The sequence below is a fragment of the Grammomys surdaster genome, unplaced genomic scaffold, assembly GCF_004785775.1.
Source record: "Grammomys surdaster isolate TR1022 unplaced genomic scaffold, NIH_TR_1.0 125979, whole genome shotgun sequence".
Lineage (NCBI taxonomy): Eukaryota > Metazoa > Chordata > Mammalia > Rodentia > Muridae > Grammomys > Grammomys surdaster.
Genome location: NW_021620795.1, coordinates 2860614 through 2881165, shown reverse-complemented (window position 1 = coordinate 2881165; position 20552 = coordinate 2860614). Strand labels below are relative to the sequence as shown.

Here is a 20552-nt window from a genome sequence, read left to right as displayed (position 1 = left end):
AGAAGGTCCATTTATCCATTCAGTATGAGTTGCCTTCTATCTCTCAGACTCATAAAATATAAAACAAGAGGAAGAAGAAATAGCTCTCTATAGGGGCAGTTCTGATGCTAAGGTCCTGTTCCTCAATTGGTTCTTGATCTGTCAGTAAAGAAGCCATGGGCCAATTGCTGGGTGGAAGGAATAGGTGGGACTTCCGGGTCCCTGGAGAAAAAGAGATAGATGTGAGAGAGGAGAGGAGTTCACCAGGCTTTAGAGAGAAAAAAGCCAAGCAGCCATGTGAGGTCTCAGGAGGAGCCGCAACCTATGGCTGCTCTTATAGGCTGATGGTCAGGGGTGTTTATCTGGGGCTAGATGTATCTTAGCAACTAAAGTTTAGGGCAGGTGGGAGGGGCAAAGATAAGATTATTGTTAAGGGTACACGTTTTCAAGCATGAGATAGTAGCACCCAGCAATTGTGTCCAAAAGCAAGTTGAAATTGAGCAACCTATGTGTGTGTCTTTTGTCCATGGATTCAAAGGAAGCTGGGTTGGGGCTCGTAGCACAGCCCATTCCCAGAGCTAAGACAGGGTAGCAAAAGCTACACATAACAGTTCATGGTTCTGTAGACAAGCAAAGCCACAGGTGAAACAATATGCCCTGAGTATTGTGACTAAAAGCCATATCTAGGTGGCTAGACACATAGAGAAGCTTTGTGCCAGATGAGAGCTATGTAGAATTCACCACTGAGTGGTGTCTTCAAGGAATGAGAGTCTCTCCCTAACATGAAGCTGCAAAAGGAAAATCCCATGGAAATACCCAGAGCCAAAGAGAAACCAAACCTACTGAGGAATACTTACAGAGAAAATCTGTACAGCACTTAACATCTGCCACACATTGTTCCAACCTCTAGTCAGCCTTCATAACAGCTCAGAAAGGCATCCACTATTGCAATCTCCTCTTAATGGATAAGAATACAGACACAATCAAATAAAACAAGTTGTTCCAGATCCCTCAGCTCAGTAAGGAGCCTTTTGTATGTAGCATGATTTCCAGGGCCCTGTTTGAACCACTATACCACCTGGGCGCTGCAGTGACACAAGTCCTCCTGAACCGTGCCAAAGAATAATGGGGGAGGGTGGTTACAGCAGACAGGTAGATAGTTATAACAGTTACAGTAATCTTCACAATTAAGAATTAGCCATCCTACCATATCTTCTGAAGAATAGCAGGGAGACCATAACTCAAGCAGTGTACCATATCTTCTGAAGAATAGCAGGTAGATCATAATTCAAGGCAGTGTACCGTATAGACCATGACATGTTTCAAGGCAGAGGCCAAGAAGATTCTGTACTTTTCCACCACCTGGCCCCTCTTACCCCCTCCCCTTGTAAAACATGCTATAAAAAAGCATCTCATGCTCAAAAAAAAATTTAAAAAAAGAGTTAGCCATCCTATCTAGGTTATACAAGTGAGATCCCTATCAAAACCATAGTACCTTCTCTAAGAGCTAAAAGTCAGAAAAACAACAGCCAGTTTCCAATTCCTAGTACTCATATTATTCAGTCTATCTGGTTGAAATCTTCCACTCTTCAACCATGATGATTCACACTTTTAAGTCAGTCACTCAAATCTCACTGGCTGAGTAACTACGAGCCTAGAACGCAGCAATCTACAAAACTGTATTGCAAGACCATCTCTTTGGAATCTCCTGGCCATCTCAAGGGTTTCGCTATCCCAAAGTCTTCCCCTGTATTGATCATTAGAGGGAAAAGCCCATCCAGCACCCTCTTTCATCAGGACAAGAGAGCTTCCTGGTTTTCAATTTTGAGTCTGGGTACCAAACTGCTAGCATCTTAGCTAACCTCCTGCAGGTACAAAAGTGCATGTGTTAGACAAGGATGTAAGAATATTTTACTTACCATCCTGATGCTAGACTTATTCTTCAGTTGGTCATGGAAAATCAAAGCTCAAAAGGAAAGCTCCTTTCTCTATGGCCACTAAGAAACTTAGAGAGAAATAGCAGCTCTAACAGTGGAAGTCCAGACTGCTGGCTGCAATCGTTTGCAATAGAGAGAAATAGCAGCTCTAACAGTGGAAGTCCAGACTGCTGGCTGCAATCGTTTGCAATAAGTACAAGTAGACTGTACCATATATACCTTAACGTATGTCCTTTAACTAGTTCGTTTAGCCTTTCTTACTATTTACTTATAATCTTAACTGCCCTGCATATCACTTCAGTCCATAAAAGAGGAGTGTTTTAAGGATTCTTCTTATATCGCACTGTCAATGGCATAGGAGCTAACTAACTTGGTAGGTCCAGTTTGTCCCCAATCTAGGGCACACAAAAGTTTGATGACAGCATCCTAGGACAATGGGAGAAGTCATATCAATGTGTCTTTCTAGAATCATTACATTTTCTGACACATCTTCCCAATACACTATAGCTAAATGAAAGTAAATCCCCCTCCCAGGTATAGTTAGGCTTATTTATAAAAGGAGAAAAAAGAAAAAGAAAAGAGGTGGGAAGAGAATGGAGGGGGGAGGGAGACAGAGAGAGATAAAACTCATAGGCACACAAAAAAGTTCTAGTCCCTCTCTTATAGGAGCAAATGCCAATGAAAATATTGAGCTAGAGAAGATAACTGAGACATGCTTATGTGTCCCCATCAAGGTTCCCCAGGTTTTAAATACTAGGTAGAATGGACTCAAGTAGCTTGGCCCACCCAGATCTCTGAAAAAGGTAAAAACAAAATCTTCTGGGGGTGCAGAAGAGCAGAGAACAAAGCCCTTGTCAGGGACAAAAAGAATGCTTTACAACATGAACAAACTGGAGAAAATTATCAGAAACACTAGGAAAATTCCATGACTGGTAGTCATATACAGAACAGGTAATGTTTTTGAAATGTTTAAGTATACGAATGAATACTTTTTAAAAGAAATTGTAAAGAGCTGAAAGTGTAAAAGTGACACTCTAAAATGAACTGGCAGATTTGGAAAAGAACAAAATTATGTGTGGTAATGAAAAATACAGTATTATAAATGAAAGCCTCATAGGTGGGTTAAAAGCAGGGCACTAGTGGAGATAATCCAAAGAGCCATTGGTGTTTTGAAGAATCAAATAAACATTTCATAAATCACAACATATGGGGATTTAAAAGACAGCATGCAAACGATTTTTGCATTTTTAGATTTACTTCTATTTTGCTTAGTTAAGATAGGTCTCACTACATCTATATCCCTGGCTGACCTAAAATTCACTATGTTGCATAGACTAGTCTTGAACTCACAGAGATCCACCTGCCAAAGCTGTAAATGTTGGTGAAAGGGACAGATGACTAGAAAAGTATCTTCTACAATCTAATTCTAGAAGAAATGGGTGAGTTCTGTAGCTATTAAATAGCGATTTAAAATTCTCTCCCTTAAATAAAGCCTAGTTGACTCCAGTTATGTGTTGTCTCAGAGAGCCTCCCCATTCATCACTTGGCACTTGACTAGCTTGGCACAACGGCTGGATTTAAACATGAGGAACGTAACTCAGAGCCCAACCTCACGCGCAGTCCATGAGTACTGCTCACAAAAAAGTCAGACTTATAAAAAAAATACAAAACATATATATAGCTTAGTTGTATTTCTTTTAGAAAAAAAAAAGAGCAATGATTCAGTCACAGACAAACTTTTAATGTGAAAAAACCACAACAGAGAAAAGAAGAAAAAATACATCATCTGCTCAAAATCTAGTCATTCATGTTTGTGTTTGTTTTAATCTAAGCTAACTAAGAATAAAGAAAACCACACATAAAATGTGCTCCACTGTATACAGAGAATGAAAGCCTAGTATAAGTATTAGAATTCCCATTTAAATGAAAGGAAGCCATGTCCATGGTCACTAGCACCTAGAATCATTGTCCTGGAGGCTTGACTCAAAACAGTATGACCAGAAACAGAGTATATGACAAATTGAAAAGGGAATAATTCTAACATTATCAGTTGTCTTATATGGCTATGAACTTAGAAACATCAAAGGAGTATATAAATTATAGGAAATAAGAAAAATAGTTTCCTACTAACAGGGAATGACAGGAGGAGAAGGAGGAGGAGGAGGAGGAGGAGGAGGAGGAGGAGGAGGAGGAGGAGGAGGAAGGAGGAGGAGGAGGAGGAGGAGGAGGAGGAGGAGGAAGGAGGAAGGAGGAGGGGAGGAGAGGATGAAGAAGGCAGCCAGAAAGATAGAAGATAGGTAAATTTAACAATATTAAAATCAGGGATTTCTGTTACACAAAAGACACTACAGAGTACAAAAGAACAAGCCATAAAAATGAGAGAGATTTTTGTTCATAAAATGCCAAAAGATTATTACCTGCAGTATATAATCCCAGAACAGAAAAATGCAACAGGCCTGGCAGGCTCATGGCTTTAATCCCAGCATTTTATAAGCAGTGGAAGACAGATCCCTGAGAGTCCAAGGATGCCTGATCTACATAGCAGGTATCAGAGCAGCCAGAGCTATACAGTAAGACTTTGTCTCAAGAGAAGAGAGGAGAGGAGGGGAGAGGGGAGGGGAGGAGGAAAGAGAGGTGGAAAGGGGGAGGGAGGGGAGGGGAGGGAAGGGAAGGGGATGGGGAAGAGGAGAGGAGAGGAAAGGCTCCATGGTTAGGTGCACATACTGCTCTTCCAGAGTTTCTATGCTCTATTGCCAGCACCAACATCTGTCAGCTCACCCACATCTGTCTGAAACTCCCACTCCAAGACATCCAACACTCTCTTCTGGCCTTCACAGACTCTCACTCACAGAGAGTGAGAAAGGTAATATCATGTGTAGCAGCCTAGATTTTTGAACAGCCTGTCTGGTTCTAATCCTGGCCAGATTATTTCCCAATTGTATGATGTAGAATGTGTTTCTTAGCATGTCTGATTCCTAGACCATACATTAGGGGCCTACCTTATGTCATTGAGTTCACATAAAATGTTTCCTACACAGCATGTATGAACTAGTCCATATTCTCCATATACCAGCAAGGCCTATCTCTACATCCTCCCATGCCCTCCGTAGTTGACTTAGAGGCTCAAGGCATATATATATATATATAAATATATATATATATATATATATATATATATATATATATATATATATATGCCCTGGGGTAGAAGCACATTGACACCTAGCACTCAGACACAAAGCTGGCCTACAAAGGGGGTAGTGACATAAGATCTCATAAAAGTGACATTTGGCTGGGAAACCTTGCCTCTCTTCTCGAGCTAACTCTGTACTGCTCAAGAAGGAAGGTGTGAGCTTTAAGACCTGACTGAGATTTCCCCATTTACCATGGCTTCCCCAAGCCTAACATGGACCTCCCCTAAACCATAGTTTGGACAACTGTAAGATGGAAACAATTGTGTGGACCTCACAGAATTTAATATCTAAAAGATTCAATAAGACTGTTTTCCTCCAGACCGACCCTGAGTGAAAAGTAATCGTCATCTTCCAATTATGATGATATTACAGCCAGAAAGCAAAGAGCAGTAACCTGTTAGATCTCACTAACAAGACATCAAGTGCACTTGTGTTTTTAGCAGATTGTGTTTAATCCTGTTTCCCAATGTGCTTTCCCTAGAAGAACATTCTACAAGATGCTAATACATTTACTTTGAGGCTGTGCTGTGTAGGATGGTTACATTATCAATAAAATGTGCTTATTATCTTTCTTTCAGGGTCTTAAATGTACACAAAATGCCTTCCCAAGGACAGTTGCTAATTTCCCTATACTGAGAAGTACAGCACTGTTACATGGTCCCTACAGTAGTGAATGAGATACAGAAAGAAAGATGGGAGGAAACTGTCTCAGCGCTTGTCAGCACAGGGCCATAGTGTGGAGGAGGCCAGGCCTCTGGTCCTCTTTGCGGTTAGTATAGGGAGTGGTGTCCTGGACGTGAGCTCACTCTGTCTAGTTCTCTCCAACAAAACTCAAATGGCTCACGTTTGCCAGCTCATTCATCTGACGGCACTGATGGGAAGCTGCCAACCCTGTGTCCACTCCATGAGAGGATGAACAGGGGAGGCTTACATAGAGGGCTTCACTGGATTTCACTGCAGTCACATTATTAGCAGATATGGGCCAGTATCTAAAACTGATGTCTCCTCTAGTCAACTCTAAAGTCTCCCAACCTCTAGAAAAATCACAGAATTTCATTAAAACTCCCATGAGGTCCCATACTCATTTCTTCTTCTTTTTTTTTTTAAAGAAAAAAGAAGAAAAATGAAAATACAAGAAACTAAACCATACTCAAGTTTATATGGAGAAATGAGGAAGGGAGACATATACTTTCCCTGAGCCAATGTTTAGAAGGCCAACTTCCAACAGCTACTGGAGTCAGAATCTAATCCAGATTTCAGAATGTCTAAAACACAAAAAGGTAAATAGAATGAAAATATAATTATGTATGTGTGCTGCGCATGGAACACACAATTATTTAAATGGGGACTAGCCAGATGTTTAGAATCTACTGTGTCTTATCCCCAAACATGGAAAATATGAGTTCCTGGCAGATTTTTTAAGAATTTGTGACCTTAAGCTCTTTTCCACACTGTGGGGGGAAAACAAAAAAAATGATAAAGTTTTTGCAGTTTAGGGCTCCATTGCTATGAAAACTGTCTCCAAGATATATAAAAAGATGAATTGGCTTATACCCAGAAGTCTTGAAAATTTCTTCTTCCTTTTTTAAAAATAAATCCACACTCCTTCTCAGACAAGGACTTAGCATAACCCTTTCAAAGAAAGCAGAATGTCTCTGCAGACCACTTGGCCTGCCCTACTTCTCTTGTGACTTTATTTGCTTATTAATCATTTTCCAGTTTGTCTCTAATCAAATTTTTAGGGCAGGTTCTCTGATCCTTCTGCCTTGTGATCCCATGTACAGGATGCACAATGCTTACCGTGGCTCCAACCCGTCCCTGGGCTAAGCCATGTGTATGAACAGACAAACAACAGCCCAACTGGAAACATGTGCAGGAGCTGGTGGAAGGCTTGGAGTGCTGAGAAAGGTATGAAGAAAAGAGTATTTCTATATATGGGCCCAGACCCTCTCTCTTCATGTAGAATACGCTAAAGAAACCCAAAGGTTTCTTTACAACACACACAGGGTGGTGATTCTCTCAAGCAACAGAACCCTGGGCTCCTCACACAGACATGGTGCCACTGACGATTGTAGAACCCATGTTGGTGGATATGTGACTTTTTGCCAAGATTTATAACACTAAGTACAGAATACATGGAAAAATCTGCCTTTGTAAGCAAGAAAACGTTTTGAGTTTTATTACACACCAATGCTCTAAGATAACACACTACTCAGGTTAGATTTAAGGACTGTTCTAATTATAGCTTTGTATCCAACTAGTTACATGGTCAGAAAAATCACGAATCTTGTCTTTGGAGAGCAGTGAGGAAGGTCAAATTTTTGATTTAGGATCTACCTACCTGTTACAGCCCCTGTTGCTCTCAGTGAATCACTGGAACACTCTTATGTATCAACTCCTCATCCATAAATACAAGGCAATAATTTTAACTAACTTACAGAGTTCATGCAAAGACTACATGAGATGCTTGTTGAGTAAGCAAGCAAGCACAGTGGATTCCATAAAACACAAAGCATGGGGTCTGGCACATGGGGAATGCTATCAGTATTTAGAGATAGTGATGGCTAGAGGCCCAGAATTTGAAATTCTTTTTCTTCTCTCTATTTAAGTGAGAAGCAGAGGCTTACTGAACATAAATTTTCAATCATCAAACAAATGCAACAGCAGAAATAATATACTAAGCACTTTGGCATTTTCTTAAATAAGGGAAAAGCAGGAGACAGTTGTTTTAAGATCAACTCAAAGAATGGATGTAATTAATTTCCCATTAACTAGCTTGCATATAATTCTCAAGAATACCAACCACTCCTGTTTGGAAGGTCAGGCTATTTTTCTAGTACTGTATATAATATATAAGCAACTATAGGACAATAGCATCCCCTACTGTCAACACTTCTCAACCTAACATTAGCTTTTTAAAAACCCTGAAGTTTAAGAAATTGGAAATTGGGTCCAGCAGTGGATGAACAACACAAAATTAACTCAGTGGTAATTTTGGAGGACTTCTGTTTCATAATGCTTTGTCTTGGCTTTTCTTTTTTCCATACAGATTTTTTGCTGATATATATGGTTTCTGGTCTTATTTTTATATGTAATTTCTGTGTGTGTGTGTGTGTGTGTGTGTGTGTGTGTGTGTGTGTGTGTTTCTTGTGCTTTTCTTTGGCTCTTTTTCTGTTGTTTTTTTTTTCTGTTTTATATGCCTGTTTGTTTTCTGATGAGCGAGAAGAGGTGGATTTGAGTGAGTGGGGAGGTGGGAAAGACCTGAGTGGAGCTGGAGGAGGGGAAATCAGAATCAGAATATACTGTATGAGAAAAAAATCTATTTTCAATTTTAAAAAAATAAGTTGGTATATTCTAGTGAGTTTGAAGAAACAACCTCAAATGTGTAATCTAGCACTAATAGCTTAAAATTTTTACAATATTAAGTCAGACTCAATGCTGTCACAAGATAGCACTTTTGTTTAATTGCTTGGCTAATCTTTTCAGATAGCACTTAAAAATCTTTATTGCCCATTTTTCCTGTTATCGTCTCTTCACCACCTCACACCCTGTTCACTTAACAATTTGCCAAATAAGTAAGTACTTTTAGAATAGGTAAAAAGGTTTATCTAGATTAATTTCAAACACTTGGATAGATAATACTACTACCTATATTGAACCACATGGATAGCCTAATTAAACTATAGTCCCTTCTACTCAAAATTTTAAGGAGGAGAGATTCTCCCTAAGTGCCACCTGCTTCCCATTACTTCTCTTCTTGGGACACTCCACCCTGGAAGAGGTGAGGAAAGGCATCCACACCACTTAGTATCCCAGCAACATTAACTGGTAGGCTCTTCACCCCACCTCATGTGTGCTGACTCAGGATCTGCAGTTATGGCATGACCCCTGGGACATCTGTAGGTAATAAAGGTTTGAGATACAGCATCTTCGAAGCAAAGCTCATTTGCCAATAAAGATGGGAAAGGAAGACAAACTGAGCATAACAAGGTGGTATGACTCATTAAGCCTAAGTAACCTGTGAATGGCGCCCCCAATCGGACCACAAGACAAACTACATGAGCTGGTTCATTTGTACTTTTACTCAACCATTACTGAGCTATCTGTTATTTTATAGATGCATGTGTCAAGATTCCTTTCCCAGTAAAAGAAGAAATTGTACCAGCTAATTTATGTACATGTAAATATAATCATACAACATATTTATGTAACACATGATTCTACACACTCATCACTTATTTTGGGTAATATAGAAATATGTTAAACTTATTTCTTCACTGTTATTTGTTGTCATTATTATCTAAAAGATAATGAGGGGAGATTTTGAACAAGCATCAGAAATGTCAATACTGCATTTAACATCGCTCTTTTGTTCATCTTTTTCTGCCTCTAAATAGCATTTCCACATGTCTATCTGTTGTCCTGGTGGAATTTTAAGAGACTGGAAAAGCATGAAGAGTCAATGTTGAAACTTCTTCAAGTTTTAACTTAAACAATGTACTAGGAAAACAGAAATATAATGGTTCATAAGTAGCCTAAGAATTCAAACTCTCTAAGAGTTTTCTATTTTATTAATGCATTGGAATTGAAGGCCAGTATCCTTTTCTTGGGTATGAAGGTAGAGTACTTACCACTGTTTCCCAAAAATATCTAAACGTTTAATGTGTAAACAATAAATATGCATGCAGATACATACATGTATATAGAGAAAAAGATTAATATATAAATGAATGAAATAAAATGAATTAACCATACCCCATGTGATCTTTAATACTGATTGTCTACTTGAAGGGACATAGAATGACCAAGGAGACAAACCTCTTGGCATCTTACCAGAGAGGTTTAACTGAGGTTTAAATGGGTGGCACCATTCCATGACCAGGGATCTGGACAGAAAAAAAATGGGGAGGAGGGGAAGGAAGAGGAGGAGAAAGAGGAAAAGGATGAAGAGGAGGAAGAGGAAGAGAAGGAAGGAGAGGAGGAGGGTGAAGAGGAGGAAGAGGAAGAGAAAGAGGGAGAGGAGAAGGAGAAGCTGAACACCAGCATTCCACTCTCTCTGCATTCTGACTCAGAAGTAATGGGACCAGCAGCCTTACACTGCTCTGCCTTGCCTTCCCAACACAATAGGCTGAATGACCACTTTAACTCTGAGCCAAATAGACCTTTTCTTCCATAAGTTGCTCTTGCAGATATTTTGTCTGTTTTTTTGTTTTGTTGTTGTTGTTGAGACAAGGTTTCTCTGTATACCCCGGGCTGTCCGGGAACTCACTCTGTAGACCAGGCTGGCCTCAAACTCAGAAATCCACCTGCCTCTGCCAGATATTTTGTCTTAACAATGGGAAAATAAACTTATATCCCCCATAAAAAAGAGTCTGGTCAACATATCATAAGTATGTAATATCAATAAACAAGAAAAAACATAGACCAACCTGTTCATTGCTAGGTGAATGGAAGATGAAGAATGACTACTGAAGACACAGGGTTTGTAGGGGGAGAATGCTACATTTTTAGTTGGATAATTATTACTACTTTACAATGCTGTGAATGTACTTTACAAATCCCTGAATTTCACAACTTTAAATTGTGACTTTTATAGTATGTCAAGTATATTTCAACAAGAGTGTCAAACATTATGGGTGATGAGGGAATGGTAACATGGCTAATCAGCCAAATGTGTTCCTTGACCAAGCATGAGTTCCATCCGTGGCCTGGAACACACATGAAAAAGCAAGGTACAGCAGCACACATTGGTAATCATAGCACTCCTGCAGCAAGATGGCAAGTAGAGACAGGAGAACTGCCTGGAAGCTTGAGGGTCAGCCAGAATGGAGCATGACAGAAACAAAGAGAGTCTGCCTCAACAAGGTAGAAGAGCACTGACTCCCAAATGTTATCCTCTGACCTGCACACAAACATACACCGTGGCATGCCCACACATGTGCATACAGATACACACTCATGCGCACACCCAATAATATCAGTAAGGAGGAGGAGGAAAGAAAAGAGGCAGGAAGAGAGAAGGAAGGAGAGAGGGAAAGAAGGAAAATGTTGAGGATGCTGAGAGGCAAGCACATTACTGAAGCCTTCCTATGTCCCACTTCCATTTGACAAATAGTTTCCCCAAAAATAACTTATATATTTGAAACTGTACTTTAGTTAATATTCTTCAGCTTGAAAGAAAAGCAATCAGTTTGGCCTGTCTTAAGTCAAAAAGGAGATCACAAGAAAGAGATAGCAGATTATGCCTTGTACTTGGGGTGGGGGGAGAATGAGGCAAAGAAAGGAGGAAATTGGAAGTAACAAGGGCCTCTGGGAAAAGTATATGACTTTTTTTCAACAACTTCTTCTTCCAGACTAAAAGCACCCAGGGCAAAGTGCATAGCAGGGACAGGTGGTTTAAGCCAGATGTCCTCCACGGGTCAATCAGCTATGGTAACTGGTATCCAGGGTTAGCAGCTACTCCAAGAGTGAGGTTAGTAGAGAGTCCAAGAAGACTCTATAACAATTACTGTCACAATCATGAGCCCTTAAAACGAAGATACAAGTGCTATTGAATAATATAATAGTGCTATGAGTATGTCTGGGTCATACTCAAATTAAGTAATTCCCAGAGCAATACATACAAAACTCTGATCAACAACATATAAACATACAACCACTTCACCTTCTAACTTTCTAGAGACCACAAAGGAATAATTCAACAGTGAAAGTTGTAAAGACTTGATTGGGACTAATATATTACCAGTGGCAGGGATTAGAAACAAAAGCCACCTTGCTCACTTGTACAGGAGAATAAACAAAGCCACTGCCAAGACTGCAGTACTCAGAGTTGCAAGCCACAGTCACCAAGTATGCAGGGCCCTGATCTTCCCCATTCTTCCAGTTCTTTGAACCAATCTTGTCTGGTACTGAAAGCCAGAGGGACTCAATTACCACATAATTAGCATTGTGGCATGTGCGACAGCCAGGTTTCCACACTCCTGGAGTCATACATCTTTGAGCCAGATGCCTCCCCTCCACCACATACTCGGATGGTAAAGCTGCCACAACCACACTCTGAACCTCTCACTGTTTGCCAGAGGCTCTGAGGTTTGGGGACTTGGAACAGATGATTCATTCCAACCAAGATGAAGTCACTTCTCTCTGATATGACTTCTCAGAAAACACCTTTAGGGAAGTTTTTCAGGGTTAAAGTTCTTCCGCCTCAGTGCTTAGAGACTTTGCAGTGGATTTAGAGGAAAACTGTGAAATAAATGTCAAGAATTAAGGGGCCACTTTGGAACCTGGAAAAGAAAAGCAGCATCCCTGAAGATCCCTCTTATAGCTGACGGAGCCAGAGAGAGAAACAAACAAGAACGGTTCTTTTACAAATGCCACGGCAAAAGAAGTATGAGTAAGAAATGAGAACTCTTGATAGCAATCTTACACGACTCGTCTGTGGTTATTTTTACTTTATCTGGATAATTCTGTACCTACTGCTTATAACAAAAGATATCCTTAGTGAAGATTCCGAAACCATGCACATATGCACGTGTGGGTACACACAGATTTCATATGTTTTCAGAGTCCTTTTCAAATCTTTAAACTAGTAAGAGAGAATAAAATTTTCTCCAAAATACAGTAAAAGGTATTTTTAAGAAGGTCTTGAAAGTGTTTCTTTCATCTATGGATATTCCCCTTGTTTTACAAATCATTTGAGACTTTTAAAGTAAAGAAGAAGGGAGAATGGCTTTCAACTCCAAGTCTGGAACAGAGCTAACCTCTTAAGTCCAAGAGGGATATAAAGGATCTAAAAGTGCAGGCTCAGCCGGAGCCGGAACAAGAGTTGCTGAACTGAAGACAAGTTGGAACTGAAGCGAGCCCTGACTCACACCAGGTCTTATAGGCATTCTTCCTAGTAAGATAAACTATTGGTCCTGGGTTACATAAATTTCAATATACTAGAGCCTTTCCCAAGTTACAGTGAGGCCAAAGGCCCTCCTGAATCCACACATCTGCACCCCATTTAAACTGGATGATTGTCCCTCATTGTTCAGGACTTTAGTTGGGAACTAAGAGCAGTTTGCTGCACAAACCCTTAGAGACCAGGGTCTGCAAAGTAAGTGATTTTTTTTAAACTGTAACTTTGAACATTTTATTTCATCAATTCAAAAGTCTAGGGGGAAATAAGTAAGAACGTGAAGAATTACAGGTTTTATGGTTATAAAAGGAAGAAAATAAACATATGCAAGCCCAGTGTCTGCACAACACACATTGCTTATCCCTCTAAGAAAGCTTTTAAATGACATTGGTTTTGGAAATCACATTTTGAAAAGGCTGGAGATGTAGTTCAGTTGATTGAGTGCTGAACTAGCATCCATGAAGCCCTGGATTCATCTCCAGCACCCCATAAACAGGGAGTGGGGGTGTGCACCTGTAATCCCAAGAGGCAGAAGGATCAGAAGTTCAAGATAATCTAAAGTACACAGGCCAGCCTGGAACTCACAAGATCCTGTCTCAGTGGAGGGGTCAGCACTAGGCAAGTGCTCTAAATTGAACTATATCCCTAGCCCCTTGGTTCTTTAACATTTCAGTTTGAGACTGAGTCTCATTAAGTTCCCCAAGCTGACTTTCAATTTGATCCTTATACCTCAGTCCCTTGAGTTACTAGGATTGCAGGCCTGCATCACCACAGAACTGGAAGTATCTCTGTTCTAATTTCATGATAATCTACAAAATAAGACTGAGTGAAAATGAAGACATGGTTTTTCTTTGTACTGATAACTTACTTCAATCGTTCAGTCAAAAAAATTACATACGTATTGCCAACCATGGTAATGCACCTTTGCTCTTAGCACTTGGGAGACAGAAACAGACAGGGTCACTGTGAGCTAGAGGCCAGCCTGGTCTACACAACAAGTTCCAGGACAGCCAGCTACATAATGGGACTTCATCTCATCTACTATGTCCCAGATACAATACTGGCAGGGGGTGTAGGGGGATATACTTAACATTATAGAACTGAATATCTAAATAGCTTTGCAGCCAATAAACAATAGCACAATATATCAAGAAATGATAAATGCAGGAATAAAGAAAACATGAACATGGCAAGAAGAAGTGAAGCATGTCAGCAGGCGTTAGTTTTATGCAGTGTAGTATCACCTGGTCAAGCTTCCTCTGTTAATGATACATTTATTTCAGCAAAGACCTGAAGGGAGAAAGATGCTTTCAGAGAATAGTTGGTTTATCTCTATTTTTCACAAAGATGGTTAAGAGCTTAAAAGAATCTATTTATATTCTATATTTATATAGAATTTCTATTTAAATATTTATATTCTATTTAAATATTTATAAATATTTAGGTAGCGTATAAATATTTATACATTACCTAAAATGTTTAAACTCCACAGAAGTATTTTAATAATTCGTATTCTATTCAAATTTGAAAAAAATGAAGGGCACTGTATTAATCATTTATTTCTGTCTCTGTGACAAAATACCATGACCAACAGTAAGTTATAGAAGAAAGAACTTGGGAGTGAGAGGTCTGACAGTTCTAGAGGGTGTACACAATGGTTAGGAGCAGGCAGCAGGAGCAGGAAGCTGTGAGATCACATCTTAGCTACACACAGGAAGGAGGGAAGGAAAAGAGAGGGGAAGAGAGTACAGCAAAGCTATCAACTCTCAAAGCCTGCTCTCAGTGATGCACTTCCTCTGGAAAGGCTTCACATCTAACATTTCCATACTGTCCCCAAATACTGCCACCAACTGAGGTCAAATGTTCAAATGTTTGAGCCCATGGGGGACACAAGCCTGCTTTAGAACAGGAGAACAGCCTGCAAGAATGGGATAATGCAGGCAAAGAAACTGGTGAGAAAGGTCTGGACAACCTAAGACAAAGAGCAGTCATGGCTCAGGTAGCAGATGACACTCCAGTCTCCAGGTCTCAGGCAGAGCAGATGACCAACAACAACTGGGAAAGGCAGGGCAACTGCAAAAGCTCCCCTGTGTGTGAGTACAGTAAGAGATGTTCAGGGGGAAAAATCCAAGAGAAATAAAACCAGCGTGGTGAGTGGAGCCAAGGGTGGCTGCCAAGAGAACAGCCAAGAGGGGTGAGAAGGAGACAGAAGGGATGCGAAGGAGAAAGGGAGTGGGGAAATGACGGCTGAGTTCCCTACATGAACTGTTGGAGCAGTGAATGACAGACATAACAATGGAGAGCTCACAAACTCTCTCTCTCTCAGGGCAGAGGAAACAGAAAACTAGTTTCGCTGGAGAAATAATCAGCATGACCTGCCTTCATTTTACTTTGGGGTTCACTTCATAATGCCTCTAGGTCTAGGAATGCCCACAGAGAGAAATAAAAACAATCCCGAAGTGCCCCTGGACAATCAACAGGTAAAGGAGGAAATCCAGAGGAAAATGAGAAGCCATCTTGAGGCAAACAAAAATAGAAACACACATATGAAACCCTATGGGATTCTGCAAGGCAGTACTATAAGGGAGGTTTACCACTATAAACACATGCTTAAAAAGAGTAAGCAGCCCAACTGTATGCTTCAAGCAGGAACAAACTAAGTCTGGTGACAGATCAAAGTCAGTAACTAATAAATATTAGAGAGAAAATAAAAGAGGAAAATTTTTAGAAATCAAACTATAGTAGAATTTTGGGAAAAAATCCAAAACTTTAGCTAGACTAAAAAGAGGGAACTCCCAGTCAGCCCTGAAGTAGATAAGAGAATTGTTACCACAGCAGTCAAAGGAGGATCCTGACTAGCATGCCCAACCAATTGGAAATCTAGACTTTCCTATTTTTAAATGTTGCCTGATACGTTTATGCTTATGTAGATACAGGTAAAAATTAAGAATACAAAAAAAAAAGTCTGAAGTAAAAGGATGGCTTCAGAGAGTCGTCATAGAATCACACAAACATGGTAATCACACAGTCCTAGGGTGTCCTCAGGCCATCCCTTACTCCCTGAAATAGCTGAAATAAATGTGGGGGAGGCAGTGATTCCTCCATAGGAAGAAAATGAGTCCAAAGTATGACCTCCCAAGCCTGGTGACAGAGTCTGCACTATAGTCCATGAAGCATACAAAGCATAGACCTGGCTCCAGAAGGTGAAGCTGGGAGTCCATAGAGACATAAAAGCTACAGAGACACACCACACACGCCCCTACCTGAGTATTTAATTGTCGATCAATATATTATTGAAAGATGAGGACTTCCTGAGGCCAAGAGAAGAGCCACCCCAAAGAGAAAGGGGAAGCAGTAATTGAAAATGAATGCTTTGAAGATGCCCAAGCTATGCCCTTTGACATGAAAGACCATGAGGAAGGCCAGCCAAAGGCAATGCCAAAAATTAGGCATGTGACAGAAGCCACCATAACTTCCCCTGTCATATGACCAGATGACTTCAGTCTCATGAGGGACCTAGAGGCAATAAAAAGAACTGCCAACTGAATCCAACCATGCCCAACACAATCTAATGACCCCTAGAGTCATGAGCAAATTAAACAGTTGTGCCACCAACTTTAGAATTGACTTACAGGCTTCAGTACACAAATGACATATAAGATGTTTAAAACATTGTTGCTGTGATATAAAATATATTAGTAGTTTGTTTAGGCTTATTGAGAAGCCAGTTCTAGAATCAACTTCCCTTCTTATTTTGGACTTGTCGTATAAAGCTATTCTCCCAGCATAACAGCTGTCATCTTCACTGGCTGTGACTACACACAAGAAACTCCTGAGATCAAGCTTATCAACTGTTAATGTTCCCTCATAGAAGGAGGGTTAGAGAGAGTCATTGGCCCCCTAACCCAAGACTCCAGCAGCTCCTTTCTGTACCTTGAAGCATACATGCTTATGGCCTTATGGTGTCAAGAGATGCCATAGTAAGCAGATTGTAAAACATTAACTGAAGATGTCACTCTATCCATGCAGCTATGGGGGAGTCATCATCTATGCTGGGGTGAAACTTTCCAGTAGAGGAGCTGCTTTAAAGATCCCCCACACTCCTAGAAGTAAGTCCTCATCCATGCTCTGTAAGGAAGCCCAATAACTCCCTGGTTCCCCCAAGTTGGGCTTTAGTGAAATCATACTTTGGTTCATTGGTGGTATTCTGGAAGAAGGGAGTCAGTGTTTGGTTACATGTTGACAGAGTGAGCATTCTTGCTAAAGGGCCTAAGCATGCTTGCCTCAAAGTGCCCTCCAAAGCCCAGTATCTAGAGACAGGCTGGTCCCCAGCTCTGTGTCTAACAGAAGTGAGGACAGCCAAACAGTCCGAGGGTAAAAATACACTACTCTTGAGAAGAGAGGTGTGTGGACTGAGTAGAACATGCCCTTGAGAACAGCTACAAGGTAAACAACTTCCAACAGGGATTACTGTTGTTAATTACTGCATGGACCAAAACCCCAAAAACCTCATCTGGAGAGAAGTCACTGCTCTCAGGACTCTCACAATCGAGAACTCCAGAATTACTGTTTCAAAGGTGTTTCCCCAGTCATTTCCACCAGATGATTAAGTGCCAGATCAGTGGTTTCCACTAGATGTTTGAGTGCCAGATTTAATGATGTTACCTTTTTTGTTATCTCAATTGAAGAGCTACTCCAGTCATGTCCACTGAAAAGTTAAAAGAGCCTGATTTGATGCTGTTTCACTATCTGCTGCTTCTCTGTATGTACTGATTCTTAGTCACTTACTTTTGCCTGCTATATGTGTAATGAATTCATTCATTTTAAACTGGAAACATTACCATAGATTGTTCTTGATGCAGGACAGTTACAAAACCAAAGACAAACACTGTAATCACCGATCAATGGTCCTCTGCTAGCTAACAATCTCAAGAAGTACTAATGAGAAGGAAGCCCTTAATGGAGTTAGAACTCATCTCATTTTGGGGAAGTTAAAAGCACTGTGGAAAAAATATAAATCACAGAATTCTGAAATATCAAGATTCACCTGTCACATGTCTTCCTCCCATTTCCATAAAGGATAATGTTTTGGAATCAATGATTTTGCAGGTTTCTTATCCTTAGAAGCTGCCTGCCCTAGACATAACTAATCAACTAGCCTGGCCCAGCTCACCCCATGTGTGGTGAGTCACTCTGCATAGTTCCTGTCGCTAAACAACTGGGCACTGGGTACTGCATGCTGGGCTATTTTAATCCTGGAGAAAGAGGTCAGAAAGCAGAAGCAGTGTGAAAGGATGACTAACAGAGCAGCTCAGTGGTGGTGGGGACAGAGCACACTGGTTTGAAGTCTATCAGGACCTCTGTGACTCATCCTATCCTAGTGAGGAGAAATGCAAGAGCAATGCAGTCTCAAGAGTCAGTAGATGACAGTCATGTTCAGACTCAATGGTCCCTCAAGGGTCTCCTCAAATCAGGCTACTTCAAAACAGGCATGGGTCTGCCCAAAGTGACCACAGGAAGTATCAAGACATGTCCATGCTAAGTTGAAGAACTTAGATGAGCCACAGTATTCATCTCACTTTCCAGCCACCTTGCTGCTCCTCCAGCCTGCTGAGAGAACTCCTGCCTAGCCACTGTAGCCTTTACCCTTCCTTCTACATGAAATGCCCTTCCCCTAGATGGTAAACTTTATTCAGTTCTTTGCTCAAAAATCACCTCCCCAGTGATGTCTTCCTAGACCCTTCCTCCTCATCTCACCATCTTTAGTGTGTGTGTCTATATTCTAGCTATAACACGGGCTCTAAGAGTGCAGAGTTGACTATTTGCCCAAAACAGCATATCTAGTACTAATAACAATGTAGCATGCCTGGTAGATACTCAATGAATATTTGTCCAATTAATAAATGCCTCCTCTTTAAAATGTGTTCTATACATTGCCTGTGTACCACCAATACTAGTCTATGTGAGCATTCATTACAATAATTTCCTTGGTAAACTACAAATTCTACAAAGACAAGCGCTATATCTGTCTTGTTTGCTTATAGATGGGCTACATGTAAAAAATACTAACATTTGTAAAATGTTTGCCATACTACACTAAGCTCTTTTATGTACTTCTCACACTCTTCTCAGCAACTCTATCAAGTGGGAATGATTACCATCTCCTTTCTATAGATAGGGAAAGTGAGGCTCAGAGAGAGGAGCAGGGAACAGGGAAAGGGGAAAGGAGAGGGGGGAGAGAGAGAGGTGTCACTGCTCAAGGTAATCAAGATTCGACTCTGACATCTGGATCTCAGAGCTCTTACCCTTCATGCTATTCTGTCAGTTAAGAATTTCAATATGTGTATGTGTGAATGAATTGGATTATAAAGTAAAGATGTCTTGTTCTGACTGGCTCTTCTCATATGCTCCTGTTAAGAACTCTGTCCATCCACAGACAAGCTTCATGACAAATGGTCTTGCTCTTCACTCCTATTTCAGAGGCTCTGTGGGTCAAGGGGTAAGAGTCTTACCCATCATCACATTAGGCAATCACCTGCCTCACTGAGACAGCTAGAAGTAGAATACAAGTCAACAGAAGAGAAAACGTTACTCAGAACCATCGAAGAACATCCATAATGTTGGCAAACAAAAGTTTCAAGAACCCTATTTGCTGAGGAAGCATGGAGGAAGACTGTAGAGTGGGTAGGGAAGAGGAGAGAACACAGCAGGACTCTACACTAATGCCCTGCAAGAGCCACACACTTCAGCCCTGTTCTGATTTCTGCTCCCATGAACTGAAATTACCCATGAATGAGCTCCCATTAACTCACCTTACTAACGCCACTAAAATAAACCAATCGACCAGGACAGATCAGGTACAAGGAGCAGCTTTTTGCCCAGCTGTCCTTTCTCTGGATCTGTTTTCTAAAACCACCTTGAATTGTATACGGATCAGGTACATGCAAATGTGAGAGTAAGAATAGGTCTCAAGGCAGGTGCTGGCGCTGCCAGGGACCGCCACGAACAGGACCGACGCTCAGGGCTCTCCAAGTGGAAACCACTCTGTGCCTCTGCTGACCTCCAATGCTACCATGGCAGAGAATACTACCATGCATGTGGTTTCCAACCAGACCCATGAAATTAACAGCACCGTGAAGCCTTCAGTACTGCCAAAAACTACCATAGCTGTCACTGTGAAACCTACAACTGTTGTTAAAATATCAACCCCGGGAGTCTCACCAAATGTGACTCCCACTGCCTCAAAGTCTACACCCAAAGCAAGTGCTTCCCCAAACTCTACCCAGACATCAGCATCCACTACAACCACAGCCCACAGTAGTTTACTGACATCTGTCACGGTTTCAGCAACTACTCATCCCGCCAAAGGCAAAGGATCAAAGTTTGATATTGGCAGCTTTGTTGGTGGTATAGTGTTAACACTGGGAGTTTTATCTATTCTCTACATTGGATGCAAAATGTATTATTCAAGAAGAGGCATTCGGTACCGAAGCATTGATGAACATGATGCCATCATTTAAAGTCCTTCAGTGATCAAGGAAA

At 40.8% G+C, this 20552-nt stretch overlaps 2 protein-coding genes across 4 annotated transcripts in view; one reads left to right on the top strand and one right to left on the bottom strand.

Annotated features, from left to right (window-relative positions):
• Positions 1-20552, bottom strand: part of Erc2 (ELKS/RAB6-interacting/CAST family member 2) — an 822395-nt gene that overhangs the window by 683014 nt on the left and 118829 nt on the right. The window lies entirely within an intron of this gene.
• Positions 19990-20546, top strand: LOC114609680 (porimin-like). Its single transcript, XM_028754075.1, has one exon. It carries the CDS (start codon positions 20084-20086, stop codon positions 20528-20530), a length of 447 nt encoding a protein of 148 aa, XP_028609908.1. The 5' UTR covers positions 19990-20083; the 3' UTR covers positions 20531-20546.